This window comes from Trichomycterus rosablanca, chromosome 13 (assembly GCF_030014385.1).
Source record: "Trichomycterus rosablanca isolate fTriRos1 chromosome 13, fTriRos1.hap1, whole genome shotgun sequence".
NCBI lineage: Eukaryota > Metazoa > Chordata > Actinopteri > Siluriformes > Trichomycteridae > Trichomycterus > Trichomycterus rosablanca.
In genome coordinates this window covers 33,021,012-33,043,607 of record NC_086000.1, presented here as the reverse complement: position 1 = coordinate 33,043,607, position 22,596 = coordinate 33,021,012, and the positions used below count along the sequence as shown (strand labels likewise).

The following is a 22,596-nucleotide window of genomic DNA, read 5'->3' as shown; positions in this document are numbered from 1 at the left end:
AATCCTGTTTTGTTTCTTGTCTATTGTTTAAAATAAATCTTAGAAACATCTCTGCGTGTGTGTCCGCCCCACTTGTCACGTCTTAGCCCATTTGTTACACTCCCAGTACCAACCTAACCGTACCCCAGTTTATCAAACTGATGTGAATGATGGATGAAGCTCCTGATGTGACCATGGATTTTAAAAATCAAAAATCAGGATTAGGATTTTGACTGGTGGGTGTCAGAATAGCAGGGTTGTGGTGTAAATCACACCATGATAAAATGAGATTCCATAGCGATTACACACACTACAGATGCAGTAGATGGAAACTATTCTGAAAGACGCTTTATATATTACTTTACAGAAAATGGGAACAAAGTGGAACAAACTGAACCCACAGCGACATTTCATTTTTGTCCATATTTCAGCCTTCTGGTCCATTTGGGAGCTAAACGAAACACAGAGAGCGAGCGAGCGAGAGAGAGTGAGAGAGAGAGATGGAGGGCAGTCAGGAGTGAGGAACAGCATCGGTCCCCCTCAGGTGCTTTAGGTACAACTCCTAATGAAAGATCAAGGGCATTAGCAGCACAGAGAAAAGAAATGGGGGTACCTGCAGTTAGCAGCAGCCGTTACAGGACATTAATTTTACTGCAGACTCATTTGTAAGAGGAGAGAGAGAGAACGAGAAAGAGCGAAATGGGCCAGTCCCAGCATCTGGCTCATACAAAGTGCTGCGCAGAGGCCGGTGTGGAGACTTTTGCTCGGGCGTGCTACGAGCGGCGAGAAATAGGAATCATTCAGGCTGGCATTTCCACCTGCATCGTCAGCACAGCCTGCATGGAAAATGTCAAATTCATTACCTGCACGCGTTCTCCCTCTCATTCTCTCACTTTTCCTCCCTTCTCATACACACACGGATTTGTTAGTGTGATTCATGCCGCTCTGGCTTCCAGTTCACTTTTCATTGTGTCCTGAGTGGAAAAGAAAAAACAAACAAGTAAACAAGTCAGCCAGGAATTTTGTCTACAATGAACGGCTACAGAAGCTAAACGAAATACCAGCGGTACAGCTGATGGGCAATGAGCTCAGCAGTTAAGGTACTGGACCATTGATTGGAATGTCACTGGTTCAAGCCTCATCACTGCCAAGTAGCTACAGTTGGGCCCCTGAGCAAGGCACTTAACTCTCAATTAACTCTTAGGGCGCATTCACATGAGAAGTGGTACAACTGCTTCTGCGATTTGTGTTTAACTTGCCACTGCGCTTTCCTGAGCGGCAAGCACCACGCACTTTTGCCACGTTGGGCTCATGATTTTTGCACTTGCCACGCCACTCAAAGTTCACCTGATTAAACTTTGACCAGGTTTGCCTCTGACCTTTTTAAAGAATCTCCAATAAGACGAACTGTTTGATATGATGTGGTAAAAGTGAATCAGGCCATACAAACAACACTTAACATGACTTAATATATTAAAACAATGAGCAAGGAATTCAATTAGTGGGGAGAACTTATGAGCATTAATAATCAAGAGAGGTTTTGTGTTCCTGTGTTTTTCTTTTAGTACATTAAGCCACGTTAAGCTTTTTTTTAACAATAAGCACTTTAGACACTTTTGGAAAAGCTCACAATTTCTCAGCTGCCCGAGCTGTAACACAAGTTTAAAAATAAAACAAATGGACCAATGTGCAATTTGAAAAATTTCATATTTTAAAATTTCAAATACCACTTCAGTGGTACATGTGCAATTGCTTTTGTTTTGTTTGAGTGTTTGAACGTTGATTTGTATATAGTGCTAATATTGTTTGCTTGTTGTTGTTTTTTTTTTGCACCGGAGGGGGGGGGGGGGGGTTGTACTTCAATTTTGTTGTACAATGTGCAATGACAATAAAGGATTCATTCATTCATTAAACAAAGATGTATGTGGAGCTTTCAAAGTAGATTTGATGGTTATTTCACACAAATGCAGATTCTTCTTATATTCACACTTTGATGATGTTTTACCGCACCGCTCACCACTGATTTGCGCCACTCGCAGTTTTGCCCTTTCTCATATGAATGTGCCCTTAATCTATCCATCACAATTTTAAGATGCTTTGGATACAAAAACAGAAACCAGACAATAAACTTATTAGAGAACTCAAATTCTCAAAAGTGGAAGTATGTGTTCCAGTCACTGGCACATAAAAAGTCTGTCATGACATACATCTGTGCAGACTTTTGACATAAATTGTCTACATTGCTCAAATTATTTAGCATTAACTTAGCATTGCTTTATACAGTGGGACAAAGGCAATAAAGAAGAAGAAGAAGATATATTTTATTTGTCATATACTATACATATACAGGTGTACAGTACAATGAAATTCTTTCTTCACATACCTCAGCTTGTTTTGGAAGCTAGGGTCAGAGCGCAGGGTCAGCCATCTTACGGTGCCTCTGGAGCAGACAGGGTTAAGGGCCTTGCTCAAGGACCCAACAGTGGCTGCATAGCAGAGCCTGGATTTGAACCAACAATCTTCTGGTTGATAGCCCAAAGCTCTACCCACTAGGCTACCACTGTCCCAAAGCACCACATATGAGCGCTGTCATTACAGCAGAGTCTCAGGCACTCACCCATCCAGGCCAGTGGACAGGCCGGCTCTGCTCGTTGTAACTGTGGCTCTCTCAGTATGACAGAGCTGCTAACTCTGTCGCTACTGTTAAGGGATTAGGCCAAGAAAACTGGTTCTCTAGGGTTAAGAAGCTGAGCAAGAAGAAAGACCAGGACCAAACCTCTAAGTGCCCGGCGGCCGCTACATCAAGCATTCTGAAGGATTTCCACTTAAATCCCCAACCTGTGATTTCATGCAAATCAGGCAGATTAGTGCCAGACGTATAGACTTGCAAATGTGATCGTAAAAGGCTCGGACCTTAATGCGGCAGATCTGCCATAATACCCTCATGTTTGTTTCTGACTTACAAGGACGGCGGGCCAAATTAAAGGCACTGTGTGGCGGATTTTGGACGCTTATCAGCTCCCGCCGTGCTCACTGATAGGGGGAGCGCTTACTGATTTGTGCCGCTGTGGAACAGTCGATTCCTGCTGCCTTGGAAACTGGAATAAACGGGGAAAAAATTAGATCCTGATTACAGAGAAGGTGTTAGCGCTGAATGGTGGGCGCTAGTGATCGTGCCCACACCCAAACACTGAGAGTAAGTGTGGGAGAGTGTACTGTTTTGTATGTTAGTATGCTCGGCAAGTACTTTAGCAATTAACAGGGCAGTTTGCAGATGAAAAATGACTCCTTAACAATGTTGAGTGTGTATCGGTATGCGAGTCAACGCTGTTTGTTTCCTTGGCAACGAAACCATGCAATATGTCTTGTGTGAGTCTGGCGCTGTGCGTCGGTTCCCTTGGGAGACTCAGAACCAAACATTTACTGAACAAATGAAGCAGGGTTTTGACTGCCACGGTGATATTTGCGGTAAATATCTTTTAAGGTCAGCGCCACACCACATTTAATGCTCACATTAAAGTAGGCCACAAACGTTTTCACGCTAGGTGTTTATCTGCTTTGAAACTAACAGCGTACAGAAAGCGTGTAATCGCTGCACCAGTTCTATAAACAGTAAAATAGCTGTGTAAAATAGATGAAGTGTGTGCTCAAGTCTGTTTGCTTCTTGTACATTTTTTGGCAGCAGTTGCATAGCAACCCAGTCACAAGCCTGGGCGTGGTGGGGTTGTACAGGGACGAGGTTTGTGTAGCGTTTCCAGACTCACCCTCTTTAATTAAGAACCAGCCTCTACCTTCAAACAAAGCCTTCCTGAACATAACTATGAATTATGTAGAGGCTGTAAACAAGCATACCTGTGTCAGAGCTAAACTAAAAATAAATGTTTAACACGGTCATCAGCACCGAGTGAGGATCAGAGCTGTGAGTCTGTTTAGCCATAGCAACTTAATATTATTATTATATATGTTGTTTATGATTATGATTATGATTTTAACGTCATGTTTTACACCTTGGTTACATTCATGACAGGAACGGTAGTTACTGGTTACGCAATGTTGATTAGTGCAAGTCTTTAATATCAAACACAGTCATGGACAATTTTGTATCTCCAGTTCACCTCACTTGCCCGTCTTCGGACTGTGGGAGGAAACCAGAGCTCCAGGAGGAAACCCACACAGAAAGGACCTGGAATGCTCCACCTGGGAATCAAACCCAGGACCTTCTTGCTGTGAGGCGAAAGTGCTACCCACTGACCCACCGTGCCACCGTGCCACCCATTATGATGATAACGATGATAATAATCATCATAATAATCATAATAATAATAATACGGGTCTGCCTGGAGTCCTGTCCCAGTCCTAACCCAGTAAGAAATGTGTGGAGAATTTGGAAACAAAATAGCGACAACGATAATGTTAGGACAAAATAACACCTGAAACATTTAATCACTTGGTATCCTCTGTGCAAAATGTCTTAAAGTGCTATGACAAGGAATGGCAACATTACAAAGTAATACAAACTCTGTGTTTTATTATTCAGTGTTCATACTGTCCCAACTTTTTTAGATTTGGGGTTATAAAATCACACACTAAAATCTTGAAACAAAGAATAGAGGCTGGCATAGCTGGTCAGGTGTCCACATTAATTAGGCCATTCAGTCTATATTAATTCAGATAATTCCTAAATCTGATCCTTGGCTATCATCCTCTGGGATGTACCAGAAACTGTGAGATGTTCAGAACTCTTTAGCTGGCCCTTCTTGATTTCTAGCAGCAGCATTTTTACAGTGGAGTAGTCCATAATGGCAGAGCTCCTTATCTTATCGTAAAGAATAATTCCAACACCTGACAAGAAAAAACTAATTTTTTGCCACCGGTGAAGCTACTTTGTAAATACTGATATTCACTGAAACCCAGAGCTACGTATGTCACCATCCACCACCAAAACTAAACAAGCCCAAGGTAAAACAACAAAGCGTGATCCTATTAGCAGCAGATTAAATGAACCATGCCTAACTTTGGGTTACTGGGACTAACTCCTGGAGCCAGGCCTGAGGATGGTATTCACATCCAGCAACCTGAATATGGCAAGATTTTAAAGGCTCACCGCTTGCAAGGTGAAGAAAGGGAAGCAAGTACAATGTCAGACAAGCAGCAGGCATGTGTGGGCCGGTTTTAGATGGAGAGACCCTGGCAGTATGTGTGTTAAATTTATAATTATCATTTAGTTTATGAAGTTCTTGCCTGTATTCATTGATGTTTTAAAGATGGTGTAATAGTTCAAATTCATTTTATTTTCAAGTCTTTCTAATGAAGGCATGTGTGGGACGATTTTAGATAGAGAAACCCTGGCAATAACTGTCTCTGTGTTAAATGTGTATAAAATGAATGTAAATAAAATGTGTACTGGGAAACACTGGCCGCAAAACAGGAATACTCTGGACAGGGCACCAATCCATCACACAGCTTTGGCCAGCCCTCCCCTGTGTAGACGCCTGGGCAAAACAATAGCACCGGTGACTTTCAAACCCTGATCTTAGCGGGCTATAGACCACTGTGCCACCTGAGTGCCTAGAATGAAATGAAATGAAATAAAATGAACAATGTTTTTAAAAACTTTATTTAACAGTGCATTAGAATGAAATGTTAATTATCATTTAGTCTATGAAGTTATTACCTGTATTTATTGATGTTTTAAAGATGGTGTAATGGTTCAAATTTACTTTAATGAAGGTTACAGAAAAAAAGGCCCTCGATTCAGTTCCTGTGAAGGTGTATTCGTTTATTTTTACTGGTCAGAATTGCACTCACGCACATTTAATCACTTACTGACGACTGGTGGTAATTTAGAGCTGTCTATGTATTGAAAACCCAATACAGTGATCAAAGGCAACGAATGAACCCAGGTACCTAGGAACCATGTTGCTCTGGAGCTCTCGCTCTATCAGTGTGCCTCTCTGTCCTAGGTGTATTTTATTTAAACAGTCTCCTTTTTACATCCTTTCTTACATCCCATTTAACTTATAATAATATCTTTTTTCTATGAAAGTACCTCTGACATCTTCTGAATTATGAGAATCCACTAGTTTACGTGTCAAACTCCAAATCCAGCCCGCCACATCATTTTATGTGGCCCGCGAGAGCTTAAAAAACTCATGACTGTCTTAAAATACACTGTAAAATTGTACATAAACTGTATCTCCCACAATGCATGCCGATTTTGTTACCCGCAAAGTGAACGCATCCCGCCACTAGATGGCAGTGTTTCCACATCAGCGTTTAACTGAGGTGGTTTTCCAACAAGTGATGTTGAGAAATATTTACAAATAATCCCAAAGTGTACAAGAAGAGAAAATTGAAGCAGAAGGAGGAAATTTAATGGAAGATGCGATAGTGAATACAGGTTTGTGCTTCAAAAAGAAAAACTGTTATGTCTCTTGTATTATGAGGCCGTGTCTGTGGTAAAGAAGTACAATATAAATATAGATATACATTATAAATATACAGTATAAATTTGGCATTTTGACACCAAACACAGAATTTAGCCTCCAAGTAAATATTTAAGGCAGACTGCAATCACAGCAGGATACGCTACAATCGGCCCTTTGAGGGCCACCATAATGCAGATGTGGCCCTCAGTGAAAATGAGTTTGACACCTCTGCGCTAGTTGTTTAATTTTGTTTAACACTGCATTGGAATTAAATGTATGTTACATAAATCATTATCTTTTAGTTTATGAAGTTGTTTATTGATGTATTAAAGATCAGCAGAGAAGAGCTTAAACCATGAGTCAAAAGGCCGCCGTCGTACACGTACGCAAGGCTCATTACCCTCAATTCACTTGTAAGTAATATTGGAAAAAAAGCTTCAGCTGAAGTGGAAAAAAGCAAAAGCAAGTCAAAGTTCACCTTTGCAACTCTTTTTCTTTATTGCAACTGGAAGACAATACAGCACAGAAACTCGATGGCAGGTCGGGAAAAACAAACAAACACAAAATAAAAAGAAACCTTTCTTTTCATAGTGATGAACAAAGTGATATTTACATATTGATGATCTTGTCTTTGGCAATATGATTACACAACAAGGAAATACAGAGTGCAAGTTCGCCTCCATATTGACACTTTAGCTGGGTGCACATGCCATCAGACCTCAAAATTCAGAGCAAAAAAAATAAGACTCCAATAATTATTCTCTCACTTAAAAGAAAAAAAGCCACTTATCAAAATAAAGAATAAAAAAATGGCAGTAAACAACATAAATCTTTTAAAAACAAACAATGACCAAACACAAGAAAATGAGAAGACCACGTTATTGACTGTTATTTGCCTGCCTTGGGTTAATGCTTTCTGATGCACCTTCACTCGCCTTTTCATTCCGTCACTTTTTTCAGGCTCTTTCTTTTGTTTTTTGTCGGAAGAACGTCAAAAAAAAAGTTACGTACCCTTTTTATCTTATCGAAATAAGCCTGAATCAATGGTGGAGCCGTCTTTCTGCTTTCTGCTGCTGCTGGTATCCCTCATGTTTTTTTTAGAACTGTGAGAACATAAAACTGAAGCAGGCTCTGTGGAGATTTCCATTCGAGGTTAATAATGAGGGTGCACGGAGGATTTCAATAAACACACATGATCAGAACAGGCATGCCAACATGTACAGATCACAAGGAGACTCACTAATGATAAACACACTATAGACGTGGACCGAGACCCCCGTGAGAACAATCGTATGATATGAACAACACCTCAATGAGCAATTTACAGCCAATAATGTGACAAAAAACAGATATGATTAAGATGTTATATTATACATGAATAATTAAAAGAAATGCTACAGGTTTGTGTTGGATTATCAAGTACTGTATGAATTGGCCGTTTCGCTGTGTGTAAAGCTGTTACGTGCTTTGGCACCACAAACCCACAAGGTAAGAATGTTAATTTGAATGAATAAAAGTGCAATCTGATGTAATTTAGTAAAACATGCAATATCATGCCCTGCTAGCACAGACTTTCACTGTTCATGTGCATGTAGTCTTACAGAGCCAAGATCTTGTAATAAGAACACACGTCTCGATACGTTTCAAAAGTCGGTAGTGAATTGCTGCGCCAACAAGCCTAACAGCTCATGATTTCCCGATAAACACCTACGATTTCTCTTTAGCCAGTTCACTTTTAACATCTGGAGAAGTATAATTCAACACAAGCAAAGCATTTCCAACAAAGTCATTCATTCCTTCACACTCACTCACACCTAAGGGCAGTTTGGATTGGCAAATTCACTTTATTTTCAAGTCTTTTTAATGAAGGTTCCAGAAAAAAGGCCCTCGATTCAGTTCCTGTGAAGGTGTCATTTATTTGTATATTTATACTGGTCAGAATTGCAACACTTGCGCACATTTAATCACTTACTAACGCCTGGGGGCGGCATGGTGGCTTAGTGGGTAGCACTGTCGCCTTACAGCAAGAAGGTCCTGGGTTCGATCCCCAGGCCAAAAACATGCAGCCAGGTCAATTGGAGACACTGAATTGCCTTATAAGTGAATGTGTATGTGTGTGTCTGCCCTGCGATGGACTGGCGTCCCGTCCAGGGTGTTACTGTGTGCCTTGCTCCCATTGAAAAGCTGGGATAGGCTCCAGCATCCCCCACGACCCTAATTTGATAAGCGGATAAGAAAATTAATGAGTGAATGAATGACTGGTGGTCATTTACAGCTGCCAATCCTCCTTTTGTGTGTTTTCGGGAGTTGGGAAGAAGCCGGACTACCCAGGGAAACCCAAAACAGTGATCAAAGGCAAAGAATGAACCCAGATACCTAGGAACCATGTTGCTGTGTAGCACCCTCTCTATCAGTGTGTCTCTCTGTCCTAGGCGTATTTCATTTCAACCGTCTCTTTTTTACATCCTTTCTTTCATCCTCTTTAACTCATACTTATACCCTTTATCATTAAAGTACATCTGGCATCTTCTGAATTATGAGGGTCCACCAATTGTCTACTTTTACAGCTTGTATAAAGATTCCTACCAAGGCTGCAGTGCAATCAATTTTAACTAAATAGTTTTTGCATCACAAAGACTATTTATAAAATTTTTTTACTATTACTGCTCATTATAGGTTCTTTGTTCTCATGATAAATGGCTACACGCTGTTTCAGGATCTTATTTGTTAACTTTTTAGCAGTGTTAGCATATGTCCATGTTAACAATAGGGTTCGCTGCAATCTTGCCATTTGCAAATTCCCAACCGCTATCTGAATGCATCGTATCACAGAACTTTCTTATTACTAGTTCAATAAGCCACTGCAGCTCATTCCAAACAGAACGTCACAGAGTTGATGCCATTCTACCACGACCACGATATACCAAGATAATCTGGCTAGATGAGTGTGTGCATGTGGTTTTAATACTGGTCATGTACCTGAAACAGTGCTACACGGTGAACGAAGCATTGAGAGTGTTTATTACTGTGCTGTCTATTAAGCTGTGTGTTCAGACCAAAGACCCGTGTTGTAGAAATGGAAGACCCCCAAAATCATTGCCGTATTGAGCACGTCATGGAAGAAAAGCGGGTACAAAGCTGGGGAGAGGCGGAGGGCTGACACTCACTACCAACTTCTCCTAAGCAAGACGAGCACCAAACGTGCCAAGTGCTAATGTACACACGCACACAAACACACACACACACACACACACACACACACACACACACACACACACACACATCACCACTGAAACTGATGGAGAGAGTAGAGAGAAGGGCTAAGAACCCTACTCAAAAACGTGAAGTCCCCATATTGCACAGAGTGTTGCCCAACAGTCAGCGTTTGTCCCTGAAGAAGGTTAGTCTGTAAATGCCTGCTTTATATGATGAGAACAATCAGTTCAAATTAAGACAAAAGAAACAAAACAAAACAAATTAAAACAAAAACAATAAAAAGAAACCGAAGCTGTAAAACAACAAACGTGACTTTAGGCCTGTGGGCATAGAAATTAGAGGCGGTGTCTTTTTTGTTCTCTAGGATCTATATTTATATGAAAATAATTCATGCTTCATGCTAAATACATTATTTACCTTACATGAACTCTTTAAAATAAAAAAAAAAGATTTTCTTCTTCTTTACAAGAACCCATGCAACACGATTTGGAAAAAATCCTGCTGGCTACATTGCTTAAATTAAGAAAGGAAAAAAGTCTAGTGTAACGTTTATACAGTGTTATCCTGACTGGATGAAATTGCTTATACATTATGAGGATTAGAAAAAAAATACAATTAAAAATGTATATAAAAGAAAACAAATAAAACTCAATCTTAAAAACAAACCCACATTTTTTTCCACAGTTGTTTCATTATTTTATCACTAAATTACAATTGGCAGGTTTAGTAGCAACAATTTTATTGTGCCACAAAGGGAAATATCACTACTACTCTTCTTCACTGAGGCAATATCACTAGTTTTGATTGCTTTTTGAAGAATATGGGTAATTATAACATTTTAAATACACAAGGTTATCACAGCGGGTCACAAATGAATGGAAAATCCCAAATAAATGTGTGGAGAAACACAACAAGTGCTCAAGACTCTTCTGTTTAAAAGACTGTTTAATGGTGTTTTAGATTCTCGACAAGAAGGGGCGTGTGTGATGTAAAGCAAAAGAAGTGTACAGCCATGAATGCTGTACCTCTACATTTTGGAAGGCATTTTGCTCCAATGGTTTTGCTTTATTTAGAGGTTAATCTGACTGATCACCTTATGCCATGTTCACTACACGACTTTCCACGTCGTCAGGTCGCTGTACAGTTCACACTACACAACTGGATCTCTTGTAATCAGGAGTACTTTAAGTAGGTGTGGCTTTCACACTACACGACTGATCGGCGATAGGTGGTTTCACACTACACCATCTATCACCAACTGGAATTGCAGGCGAGCTTCTCTGGTCTCCCAAACTAGGTTTTGTCACAAAAACAAACACAAGAAGTGATGAGTGGTTTAATGATACCACGTCCAAAAATGCACATCAACAAGTAGCGAGCGATCAAAGTTTGTGCGCTGATGTGCAGCGTAAAATCAAGGAGAAAAAATAAATGAATCTGAGTGGATTTGGCTACGCGAACAGCATGGATTGTTCTATAGTGAGTTGGAGGTTAATAAATATTTTTTGCAACACAATGTTGGTGTTTTGTTTTGTAGAGAACGATAAAATCGGAAATACTGTAAAACTTGTGTGTGTTGATGTATTCTAATATAAACTATATTATGCCCCTGTCCCACCTGTTTACATTCCTCCCCTGCGTTTCCCCTCACACCGTATCTTGCGTTCTCATTGGCTGTTCGACATAGCACTCATTGGCAGTCGTGCGACTCAGATCCAGATATTTGACAAGCTAGATATATTTCTTCAGTCACCTAGAGCTCAGCAAGCCGCTCGGATCGAGTTTTTGAGTAGTTCACACATAGCGATTGAGAGCCGAGTTTCGATCACCAAGCGAACACCGAGTTGCTCCCGAGCCGGCAAATCTAGTGCCGACCAGTCTGCGAGCAAAAATCAGGGCAAAAATTGTGTAGTGTGAACTAGGCATTATTTGTATAATGGAGCATTTTTTTCTTGATGGCAGTGATGTGTTCCCGTATGACATTATTGTTATTGTAACTACTACCTTTGCAGTCACTTCATCTTAACCCAGTTAAACACTAATGGGAGATTTTGGACCAATGTGTTGAACGGAGATTCCACCACCATTATGAAAAACACCAATTGAGAGAACATCTTCAGAAAAATCGTGTTTCCTCCCTCCCTACAGTAACGTTCAAGAATCTATGCACTTGATGTCAGGTTTTCCTTTGTCATCCATCCTTATATAGTATACCCTTCCTCCAAAAAGCACTTTAATAAAGGCTTATGGCTTAGTCTTTGTACAGGACTGATGTTCACCCGCTACAATAACCCAACACAGATAAGCTGAGGGCAGTGCCACTGGATCCGATTAGCTGTCAGAACAACAAGTGCAGTCACACTGTGATTTAAAGAAACGCACTAGTCCTGATTCACCACTACTGGCCAACCAACTACACCACCACCTTCACCCAGTCCTGCCGTCCTGACGCTTTGCCGTATGTAGCTGCACATTAAACACTGAACACTCTACAGGATGTTTAATAAATGACGGCTACTGATTACATAATTTCTCACTAATTATGCCACCAAAAGCCTACGGGAGAGGTTTTTGTTTGTCTCAATAACTTCAAAGGGATGGTTTTACCAAAAACTATTATAATAATTTACACCCCTAAATGTAGTCAATCAGCAAAGAAAGACAGTGTAGCTACAAGACTAATGTAACTCTAACAGGTAAGAGAAGTCTCATTAAAGATTTTCTGGTTTAGAATTTATTATTGATCACATTTGAGCATGTTCACACATGCAGGGATTTTCCCCATGTTTAGGTCAAATGCTGTTTACTAGTTGATAATGTAACTTGATTAACCGGTTTGCCAGATTATGAAAAAGAAAATAATAATAGGCTTTGTAAAAAATCACTAATCAATTTTCAGGGGTTTTTTTTGGTGCATTTTCTCGCCACCCTGCAGATACAGTGGCCAGTTAGTATCTGCTGCAGGCACTGCCAATTATGCCCATTAGATGGTGCCCAGCCAACCGGTGGCAACACCGAGTTTCGAACCGAGGAGTTCAGAAACTCTGTGCTGGTGTGCTAGCGGAAAATCCCAGGCACCACCTGGGCGCCCAGGCACCACCTGGGCGCCTCAATTTTCAGTTTTAAAGCTCTTCACTTAAACATGAGCAGAACAAAATACCAAGTTTACCTTACATTTATGGCATGTAGCAGAGGCTTTTATTTAAAGCGACTCACAATTATGACTGAATATAATTTGAGCTATTAAGGATCAGGGGTTTAACAGGGGCAACTTGGCTGCTGTGGGACTTGAACCTTCTGATTACTAGTCCAGTTTTTGATTTGTGTAACCCTCTCAAACTTTAGTTCATTTATAATGAAAACAACCTGTATTTACTGTAAATCCGATATTTTACAGTGATTAGCTGGTTACTTGGGAACAACACGTTGACTTCTATTCACATGTGTTGTGTCTCAATCCACACACACCCATATTTATTTAAAGCAGTAAATGTATTATTGTCTTCTCCATAGGAGAACATATCTACAAGGATTAAATACAAGGATTAATAAGATTAAACTTTTCTCAACTGTTGCATATCTTCCATTGCTTCACTAACAGTTTCTCCACCTTCTTGCAGATTACAAGCTATCATTTGAAACTTCTGGTCACTTTTGTGATTACGCAACACCACTGCTAGATTGAATGCCAGGTTACTAAAAATCAGGTTGTGTACACTGGCGAGCTCTAGAGATATACTTTAATCCAACACAATTGGTTAAATATTTACTGTTGGTGCAGTCTATCTGAAAGGGAACAGTCCTAAGAACGGCATTTGGAAGCAGAACTGATCCATTTCTTACAGTTCTTTCAATCTGAAGAGAGAAAAGGTGGTTACTTTTATGGGTCGGTCACGATTACTTCACGACTGTCATTTTTGATGGGAACAGCCGATGTACTCCAGGCTTAACACTTCCAATATTCTTTGTGATGTTTTTACTTGAGATAAAAACAATATATAGGGACAGTGGGACAGTGGTAGACTAGTGGGTAGCCACTGTTGGGCCCTTGAGCAAGGCCCTTAACCCTCTAGGCTCCAATAACTTTAGGCTTTAAGTATGTTTTGAAGAAGTTCAAATTGGCTGTTATTGTAGTGAGCTGTTGAAGCATACTGGTAGGACTCTGTGGGTGCCTGTGGGTTCAGATACTGTGCTGGGGTCACAAATACAGAAGGTGCCTGGCATATCATAGACCTAGGCATTGTTGGGACATATATCAGTGCACCCTTAGTGCTGGTCCCAAGCATGGACAAATAAAAGGGCGCATTAAAAAGGGCATGAGATGGGTGCCCAGGTGGTGAAGTGCTGGCACACCAGTGTCAAGATTCTGAGCTTGCGGGTTTAAATCTCGGCTCTGCTACCGGTTGGCTGGGCGCCCTCTAGCAGGCACAATTGGCTAATGTCTGCAGCAGACAAAACTGACCTCCAGTCTGCTGGGGTGGGAAAGACCGCATTAAGGAGTGGGGTTTATCAATGCTGCATAAGGACCCTGGTTGCCCAGGGTGCCTGTACAGAAAGTGGAGGAGCAAATCCAAAGTGGAGAAGCAAAAAAAAGGCATCAGACATAAAACCTGTGCCAATGATCAACTGTGGCAAATCCTAATGTCAGTAACCAAATGGAATAATTTATTCCAAATGGCTTTAAAGTATTTTTTTTTAGCAATTGATGTTCATTTCAGCCTCACTGACTTGCCATAAATGTAAAACGTAAAGTAGTCAAGTCATTAACCTCTGAAGTTCAAGCACTTAAAAGTTTTTGGAAAAATTTGGATGGGATGTGATACTAATAACGCTGGTTTAGTGCAGGAGGGGAAGAAATTTTAACAGAGCAGAAACTGCGGGACTCAGTAGCACATAGAGTTACTATAAACTAAAGAACTCCACATCCAGCACTACAGATGTCTTGTTTGATTGACTACATCTGGGTGAAGTGAAAAATCGTTTAAATTCTTCTTTTTTTTTGTTGCTGAACAATTTTAATATTCATTTAAGCCAAATTAAACCCCATTACTGAATTAGCTAAATTTATCTATGGCTTTAATCTCCTTTAAAATAAAAGAACATAAAAAAGAAAATAAGGAACCCTCAATAACTTTACTTATAAAGATAGCAAAACAATGTAATTGTTAATATTGCCACAAATCAGTAGAATTCACCTGATGTCCTGGAAAAAAATAGTAAATTCTATTAAAAGTGATGTTTTTTTTCTTTCTCAAAACACAGTCAATTAGTTTTCATGGACTCTTTTTGCTCTTTCTGGCCCTTGGCCGTCCGGTTGGTGATATTGTTCAAACAGGCTCTGACACCAGCCAGGTGGAGCAGAGAGCCCGCCGCCTCCTTCATCTCCTCGTCATCACTTTCTGGAGGCTTCTCCGTGCGCCTCTTTTTTAACGGCAGCATGTCACTGGCCACTTTCTGTTTGGCCTTTGTTAAATGATGCCATTTAGTGTGCTGCGCCAGGGCCAGAGCGTCCACTGCCCACTCTTTGGGCTCTTTCTTGATCTTGGTCTTGTCGTCCTCGTCCACGTCGGCGGGAGCGTCGTGTATGTTGAGTTCGGGCACTTCACCATCTAGCTGTGTTTTTTCAGGTGTCGAGCTGGAAGATTTGCCGAAGCTGTAGTTGTGGTCCTCCTTGGGGTCGCTGCTGACCATCTGGGAGTTGCAAGACGGCCCACTTTCACCGTGGATCCTGCAGCTGGCTAACACTGACCTATAAAAAAAGATACATTGTGGTGAGAAATGTTGTGGCAAAGTGAAAACACACACTTGTACAGTATGTCTATATAAAACCACTAACAAGTTCATCTCCATCTTGCCCTGTCTTGAACATCCTCCTCTGTCACCTCGACCATCTGCTTGTCCTCCCTCATCGCATCCATAAATCTTCCTTTTGGCCTTTATCTTCTCCTCAGCACCCTTCTCCCAATATACAGTGCCTTGCAAAAGTATTCAACCCCCTTGGCTTTTTACCTATTTTGTTACATTACAACCTGTAATTTAAAGCCCCCAAAGGCTGTAACACCACTAAGCAAGAGGCACCACTAACCAAACAACACCATGAAGACCAAGAAGCTCTCCAAACAAGTCAGGGACAAAGTTGTTAAGAAGTACAGAAGTCAGGGTTGGGTTATAAAAAAATATCCAAATCTTTGATGATCCACTATCAAGTCATATAATCAAATGGAAAGAACATGGTACCACCTGCCAAGAGGGGGCCGCCCACCACAACTCACGGACCGGGCAAGGAGGGCATTAATCAGAGAGGCAGCACAGAGACCAAAGGTAACCCTGAAGGAGCTGCAGAGTTCCACAGCAAAGATTGGAGTATCAGAGCCCACAGAGCGAGAAAAAAAAGTGGCAAGAAAAAAATTATTACTTAAAGACAAAAATAAGAAAAGAAAATGAGTATGCCAAAAGGCAGGTGGGAAATTGAACTTTTTGGCCACCAAGGAAAACGCTATGTCTGGCGCAAACCCAACACAATCTTATCACCCCAAGAACACCATCTCCACAGTGAAACATGGTGGCAGCAGCATCATGCTGTGGGGATGTTTCTCACCAGCAGGGACTGGGAAACTGGTCAGAATCAAGGGAAAGATGGATGGTGCTAAAACAGGGATATTCTTGATCAAAACCTGTTTCAGTCTGCCAGTGATTTGAGACTGGGACTGGGGTTCACCTTCCAGCAGGACAATGACCCTAAGCATACTGCAAAAGCAACACTTAATTGGTTTAAGAGGAAGAATTTAAATGTGTTGGAATGGCATAGTCAAAGCCCAGACCTCAATCCGATTGAGAATCTGTGGTCAGACTTGAAGATTGCTGTTCACCAGCAGAAACCATACAACTTAAAGGAGCTGACTTTAACGTCATGTTTTACATTCATGACAGAAATGGTAGTTACTCGTTACACAAGATTTATCAGATTACTAGTTTTAATATCAAACACAGTCATGGACAATTTTGTATCTCTAATTCCCCTCATTTGCATGTTTTTGGACTGTGGGAGGAAACCGGAGCTCCTAGAGGAAACCCACACAGACACAGGGAGAACATGCAAACTACACACAGAAAGGACCTGGACCGCCCCATCTAGGGATCAAACCCAGGAGCTGGAGCAGTTTTGCCTTAAGGAATGGGCAAAAATCCCAGTAGCTAGATGTGGCAAGCTCATACAGACTTGCAGCTATAATTGCTGCAAAAGGTGGCTCTACAAAGTACTGACATTAGGGGGGGTGAATACTTATGCACATTGAAGTTTTCTGTTATTTTGTCCTATTTGCTGTTTGCTTCACAATAAAAAAAATTCACACCTTCAAAGTTGTAGGCATGTTCTGTAAATGAAATTATGCAAACCCTTAAACAATCCATTTTAATTCCAGGTTGTGAGCCAACAAAACATGAAAAATGTCAAGGGGGGTGAATACTTTTGCAGGGCACTGCACCTCTCATCCCTCCTCTGCACATGCCCAAACCATCTTAATCTTCCCTCCATAACCTTGTCTCCTAAACATCCTACCTACACAGGAAGTTTTATTGTTTTTTTTCTTTTTAATTTTTAATGTTTAACACTGATGGTTTGATACAAATGATGTTTTATTTAACTTATAAAAATAAACTTGACTGCCTTTCAGACTGGGCTGGGTGGCAGCATGAACAACGATTGGCTGTTGTTCAGGGTTAGAGGGTAAGAAAGTCGGATCATAGGTCCTCATAACTGGTGCAACTGCGGCCCCTGCTGGCTGACTTATGGCGCCTGCACAGGGCTGAGGAATAATGCTGATGGGGGTGTGGCCCTCCGTGCACAGTGCCCGTCAAGTGTATGAACTCGACTTTTGCAGGTGAAAAATGTACTATCTGTACTGACTGTATGTGCCGGAGCGGGCGTATATGTCAGTTGAGAGGCGTCCTCAGTCAGTGGTGAAGGATCGAATCAGTATAGAGGACGCAATCAGGGTAATTGGACACGACTAGATTGGGGGGGGGGGGGGGGGGGGGGAATAAAATAAATAATCTTGACCAGTAAAAATAAAATGACCAGTAAAAAAGTGAACACTACAACACATAGCACATAAATTGCATGCTGGCACAGTCTGATTCATTTTGGTTAGTGCTGGTTTGGTGCTAATCTCGTACTGGTTGAGCTAATCAACCATTACACATAATGGCATTAGTGCTGGTAACAGGCAAATGCTGTTTTAAGCCTTTTTAGCAGGGAGTCCACAGTGAGTCATGAGCTAATGAAATTAAGCACTTCTCATTTCTCTCGTCTGGCTTTGAAATGCACTTCAGCTTTGAAGTACCTCTTCAGTTGCCCAACAACACCATTATGAAACTAATTAATGGAGGTGGATTACAAAATGGCCTGGTTTTAATGAAGAAGTAATACAGGCAAAGAGAAGAAATGGCAAAGGGACACATTTGTTTTCATTTATGGCTCTCGTCAACAAAGTGCAGCATTACACTGATAAAATGATTTTCTGACCACATTGTCCAATTTGCACAGAGCAGTGCTAGCTCAGCGGTTAGAGAACTGGACTAGTTTATGTTTGTTTATTAGGATTTTAACGTCACGTTTTACATTTTGGTCACATTTATGACAGAAACGGTTGTTGCTCATTACACAAGATTTATCAGCTCACAAGTTTTAATATCAAACACAGTCATGGACAATTTTGTATCTCCAATTCACCTCATTTGCATGTTTTTGGACTGTGGGAGGAAACCGGAGCTCCTGAAGGAAACCCACACAGACACAGAAAGAACATGCAAACTCCACACAGAAGGGACCCAAACTGGGGATCGAACCCCGGACCTTCTTGCTGTGAGGCTACAGTGCTACTTACTGAGCCACCGTGCCGCCCAACTGGACTAGTAATCAAAAGGTTGCTGGTTCAAGCCCCATCACCAACAAAATGCCACTGATAAGCCCTTAATCAAGGTGGCCTCACAGCAAGAAGGTCCTGGGTTCGATCCCCAGGTGGGGCGGTCCGGGTCCTTTCTGTGTGGAGTTTGCATGTTCTTCCCGTGTCTGTGTGGGTTTCCTCCGGGTGCTCTGGTTTCCTCCCACAGTCCAAAGACATGCAGGTGAGGTGAATTAAAGATACAAAATTGTCCATGACTGTGTTTGATATAACTTTGTGAACTGATGAATCTTGTGTAATGAGTAACTACCGGTCCTGTCATGAATGTAACCAAAGAGTGTAAAACATGACTTTAAAATCCTAATAAACAAACAAACTTAATCAAGGCCATTAACCCTTGATTACGTTGAATTTGACCACTGTAACTGTCAGTAACTTTGGATAAACAATGCCTGCTAAATGCTGTCGATGTAAACGCGCACTAAACTGTCTTTAATTATCCCACAGTTATGTGTCTTTGGCTAGACCGACTGTAATTGTTTTGTAATTTTGGCAAATGAGTCGTGTTACAGCAGCAAATGCACAAGGAGGGAGCTGTCTTCACAAATAGGATGATAAAGCGAAAGCGAAAGTGGTTAAATAGCTAAAGTTTATATTAAATAAAATGACAAACACAATGAACATTTAAATTAATTACAACTGATCCCAATTTCTTTCTAAATGACCATGATTAGCAGTTAAGGTACTAGACTAGTAATCTAAAGACCTCTGGTTCAAGCCCTACTACCGCTAGGTTGCCACTGTTGGTCCCTTAAGTGAGGCCCTTTACTCTCCACTGCTTATGCCAAGTTCACACTACACGACTTTCCAGGTAGTCAGGTCACTGTACAGTTCACACTACACAACTGGATCTCTTGTAATCGGGAGTCTTTCAAGTTGGTGTGGCTTTTCACAAAGTTTGTGCGCTGATGTGCAGTGTAAAATCAAGGAGAAAAAATAAATGAACCTGAGTGGATTTGGCTTGGATTGTTCTATAGTGAGTTGGAGGTTAATACATATTTTTTGCAATGCAACATTGGTGTTATGTTTTGTAGAGAACGATAAGGTCAGAAATACTGTAAAATCGATCGAGCCGTTGAGCAGTCCACACATAGCGATTGAGAGCTGAGTTTCGATCGCCGAGCGAACGCCGAGTTGCTCCCGAGCCAGCAAGTCTAGCGCTGACCAGTCGGTGAGCGAAAATCAGGGCAAAAATCGTGTAGTGTGAACTAGGCATTAGATTGTACATGGTCACAGGTCCAAGTTGCTTTGGATAAAAGCATCAGCTGAATGCTGTAAATGCCAAAATCTAAATGATAAACTATAAATGTTTTTACAGTAATATTTGCCAGTAGTTGTGAGTAGAGAAAATAAGTGTAGTTTCTTCATCTTAAACACATGGAGTTTCCTGTGCATGTAGCCCAGTCATAACTACATCAATGTGTCAGTGCTAATTTAGAGCTTAACTTAATTTAGAGCCATTCCTGGAGCAAGAAACTCAGCCCGGAGAGCAATTATTACACATATTCAGCTTTAAAACCAGTTTGAAATGACAGAGGACATGGCGATGGGCGCTCTCGGACTGGCTGCAAGCAGTACAAGATTCACAGGAGGTTAATAAATATTTAAAAACTCAAAAGTATTATAATTATATATTTAAGACAGGCAGCTTGGTGGCACAGCTGATAGAGTGGATACTGCAAACCAGCACGGATCCTTGGGAGCCGGGTTTAATCCTTTCTCTCACTCAGTGTTTTGTCTTTGAGGAGTTTAGGATGTTCTCTCTGTGTGCTCATGGGTTTTCTCTGGAAACACTGGATTCTTTCACACCTTTAAAACATGCTCAGGATGGACTGGCTGAATTATACCTAGTAGTAAATTAGTAGAGCAGTGGTAGCTCAGTGGTTAGGGAACTAGACTAGCAATCAGAAGGTTGCTGGTTCAAGCCCCACCGCCAACAAATTGCCACTGATAGGCACTGATAAGTTGTATTCGGTATTCCAACTGTAAGTCCCTACGGATAAAAAAGCATCTGCTAATTACTGGGTTGTTGGTTCAAACCCCACCACTGCCAGGTTGCCACTGCTGGGCCCTTGAGCAAAGCCCTTAACCCTCAAGGGCTTAGACTATATTCTGTAAGCTGCTTTGGATAAAAGCGTCTGCTAAATGCTGAAAATGTAAATGAGGATATACTGTATGTGATTGTGCAATGCCCACAGATGCATTGAGATGGTTTATGGTATTCCTGCCTTAGGTTTTGGGGTGGCGTTAGATCGTGACCCTGAACAGTGGTCTAGTATGAACGGGCTAGTGACAATATATTAATAAATAAATAAACAGTATTTTAATACAATGAGGGAAACAGATTGAAGATTTTTAATGATGTTCCACACTGTCGCATGAAGACCTGCAGGTCCTGCAGCAGTCCTGCAGTAATCCAGCCTGCAGTTTTGCTTTCCTGCAGCTTCAGCCATAAACATTAAATTTCCCCATGAGCTGGATGGAGAAAATAAACCAAAGGAGTGTTTCCACATCCTGTCTTGGTTCTGCATTTATGGCTCATGAATTATAGCCGCAGCGCAAACAGGCTCAATAATTAATGCCTAAATGCAGTGTCAGTCACTTCACACCGTCAGTCAGTGTGTTAACAACATAGGTACCATTTTAAATGTAAGAGTGGGTGTGAATGTTGGGGGTCTTGTGTGTCACGCATTGAGGTTACACATTAAAGTGTGTGACGGTTTCTCACAAATGTTACAATGGAATACCCAAAGATTAGGTTTCTGGTAAAAAAGGGTGCACACCTCAAGGCCCCGAGGCAGACACACACACACACATGCACACACACACACCTATACGTACATACCCACACTCAGCCTGTCCACACCTGTCTCTCTATAGACCTGTTTCAGCTGGCAGCTCTGACGGCTTCTCTCGCTCAGAATAACACGTATCAAACCGCTCCACTTTACAACCACAATCCATTTAAACACAAACTGCTGATCTTTGCTTGATGGATGGACAAGACCATCAAAACATCTGTGTGATGTCCGTGTGGGGGCTGCACTCAGGACCTGCCTCGGACACCCGGCTTATGAATGTTTTACTCGATGAAAGAGTCCACTCACGCTACTCAGGAAATGCTTACTTTATGCTATTTATTATTTATCACATCACATATTGTGTCTAGGGAAAAAAAGCTAATGTATCAGAACCTGGTGGATGAAATGTGGAGCTTCACTTAAAGTGTAAAGCAGACAGTAGGATTTAGCATCAAAGGTTCATTTATTGATTGATTCTCACACCATTTAGGAGGCGCTTTTATCCAAAGCAATTTACTATTGTGAATGAATACAGTGCAAGCAATTGTTTGCCCGAAGGCCAAATTGGCAGGGTGAGGCTTAAACCAGCAACCTTTTGATCAACCTTCTAAGCTAACTCAGTTCCTGTAAACAATAAAACAACCACAAAATAAACAAACAAATCCATTAATCAATCAATCAGTCAATCAATTTTCACATTCTAATCTATCTACTTCGGCTTTTTGACTGACTAGGAGCCGTTATCACATTTTTTTTTTCAATTTTCCCCCCAGTTTTCTCTCATTTTACATTTACATTTTCAGCATTTAGCCGACGCTTTTTATCCAAAGCGACTTACACAATGAGCTGAACACGATGAGCAGTTGAGGGTTAAGGGCCTTGCTCAGGGACCCAACAGTGGCAACTTGGTGGTGGTGGGGCTTGAACCGGCAACCTTCTGTTTACTAGTCCAGTACCTTAAGCACTGAGCTATCACTGCCCTCTCTAATCTAGTCATATCCAATTACCCTGATTGCACCAATTGTATTCCTCTACACCAATACAACCCTCCACTGCTGACAGAGGAGCTTTACAACTGACACACGCTCCCTCAGGCACGTGTGCAGTACCGACTGCCTCTTTTCACCTGCACGAGGCGAGTTCATATGTGGATTAGCCTTGTGCACGAAGAGCCACACCCTGATCAGCATTATTCCCCAACTCTGCACG

General features: G+C 41.3%; 1 protein-coding gene across 1 annotated transcript in view; it reads right to left on the bottom strand.

The window, feature by feature from the left end:
• Positions 1-14,748: 14,748 nt before the first annotated feature.
• Positions 14,749-22,596, bottom strand: part of foxn3 (forkhead box N3) — a 172,576-nt gene continuing 164,728 nt past the window's right edge. Inside the window, exon 6 of the mRNA XM_063007057.1 lies at positions 14,749-15,372. Within this exon, the coding sequence (XP_062863127.1) occupies positions 14,886-15,372 (487 nt within the window). The 3' untranslated portion in view covers positions 14,749-14,885. The remainder of the gene's footprint in view (positions 15,373-22,596) is intronic.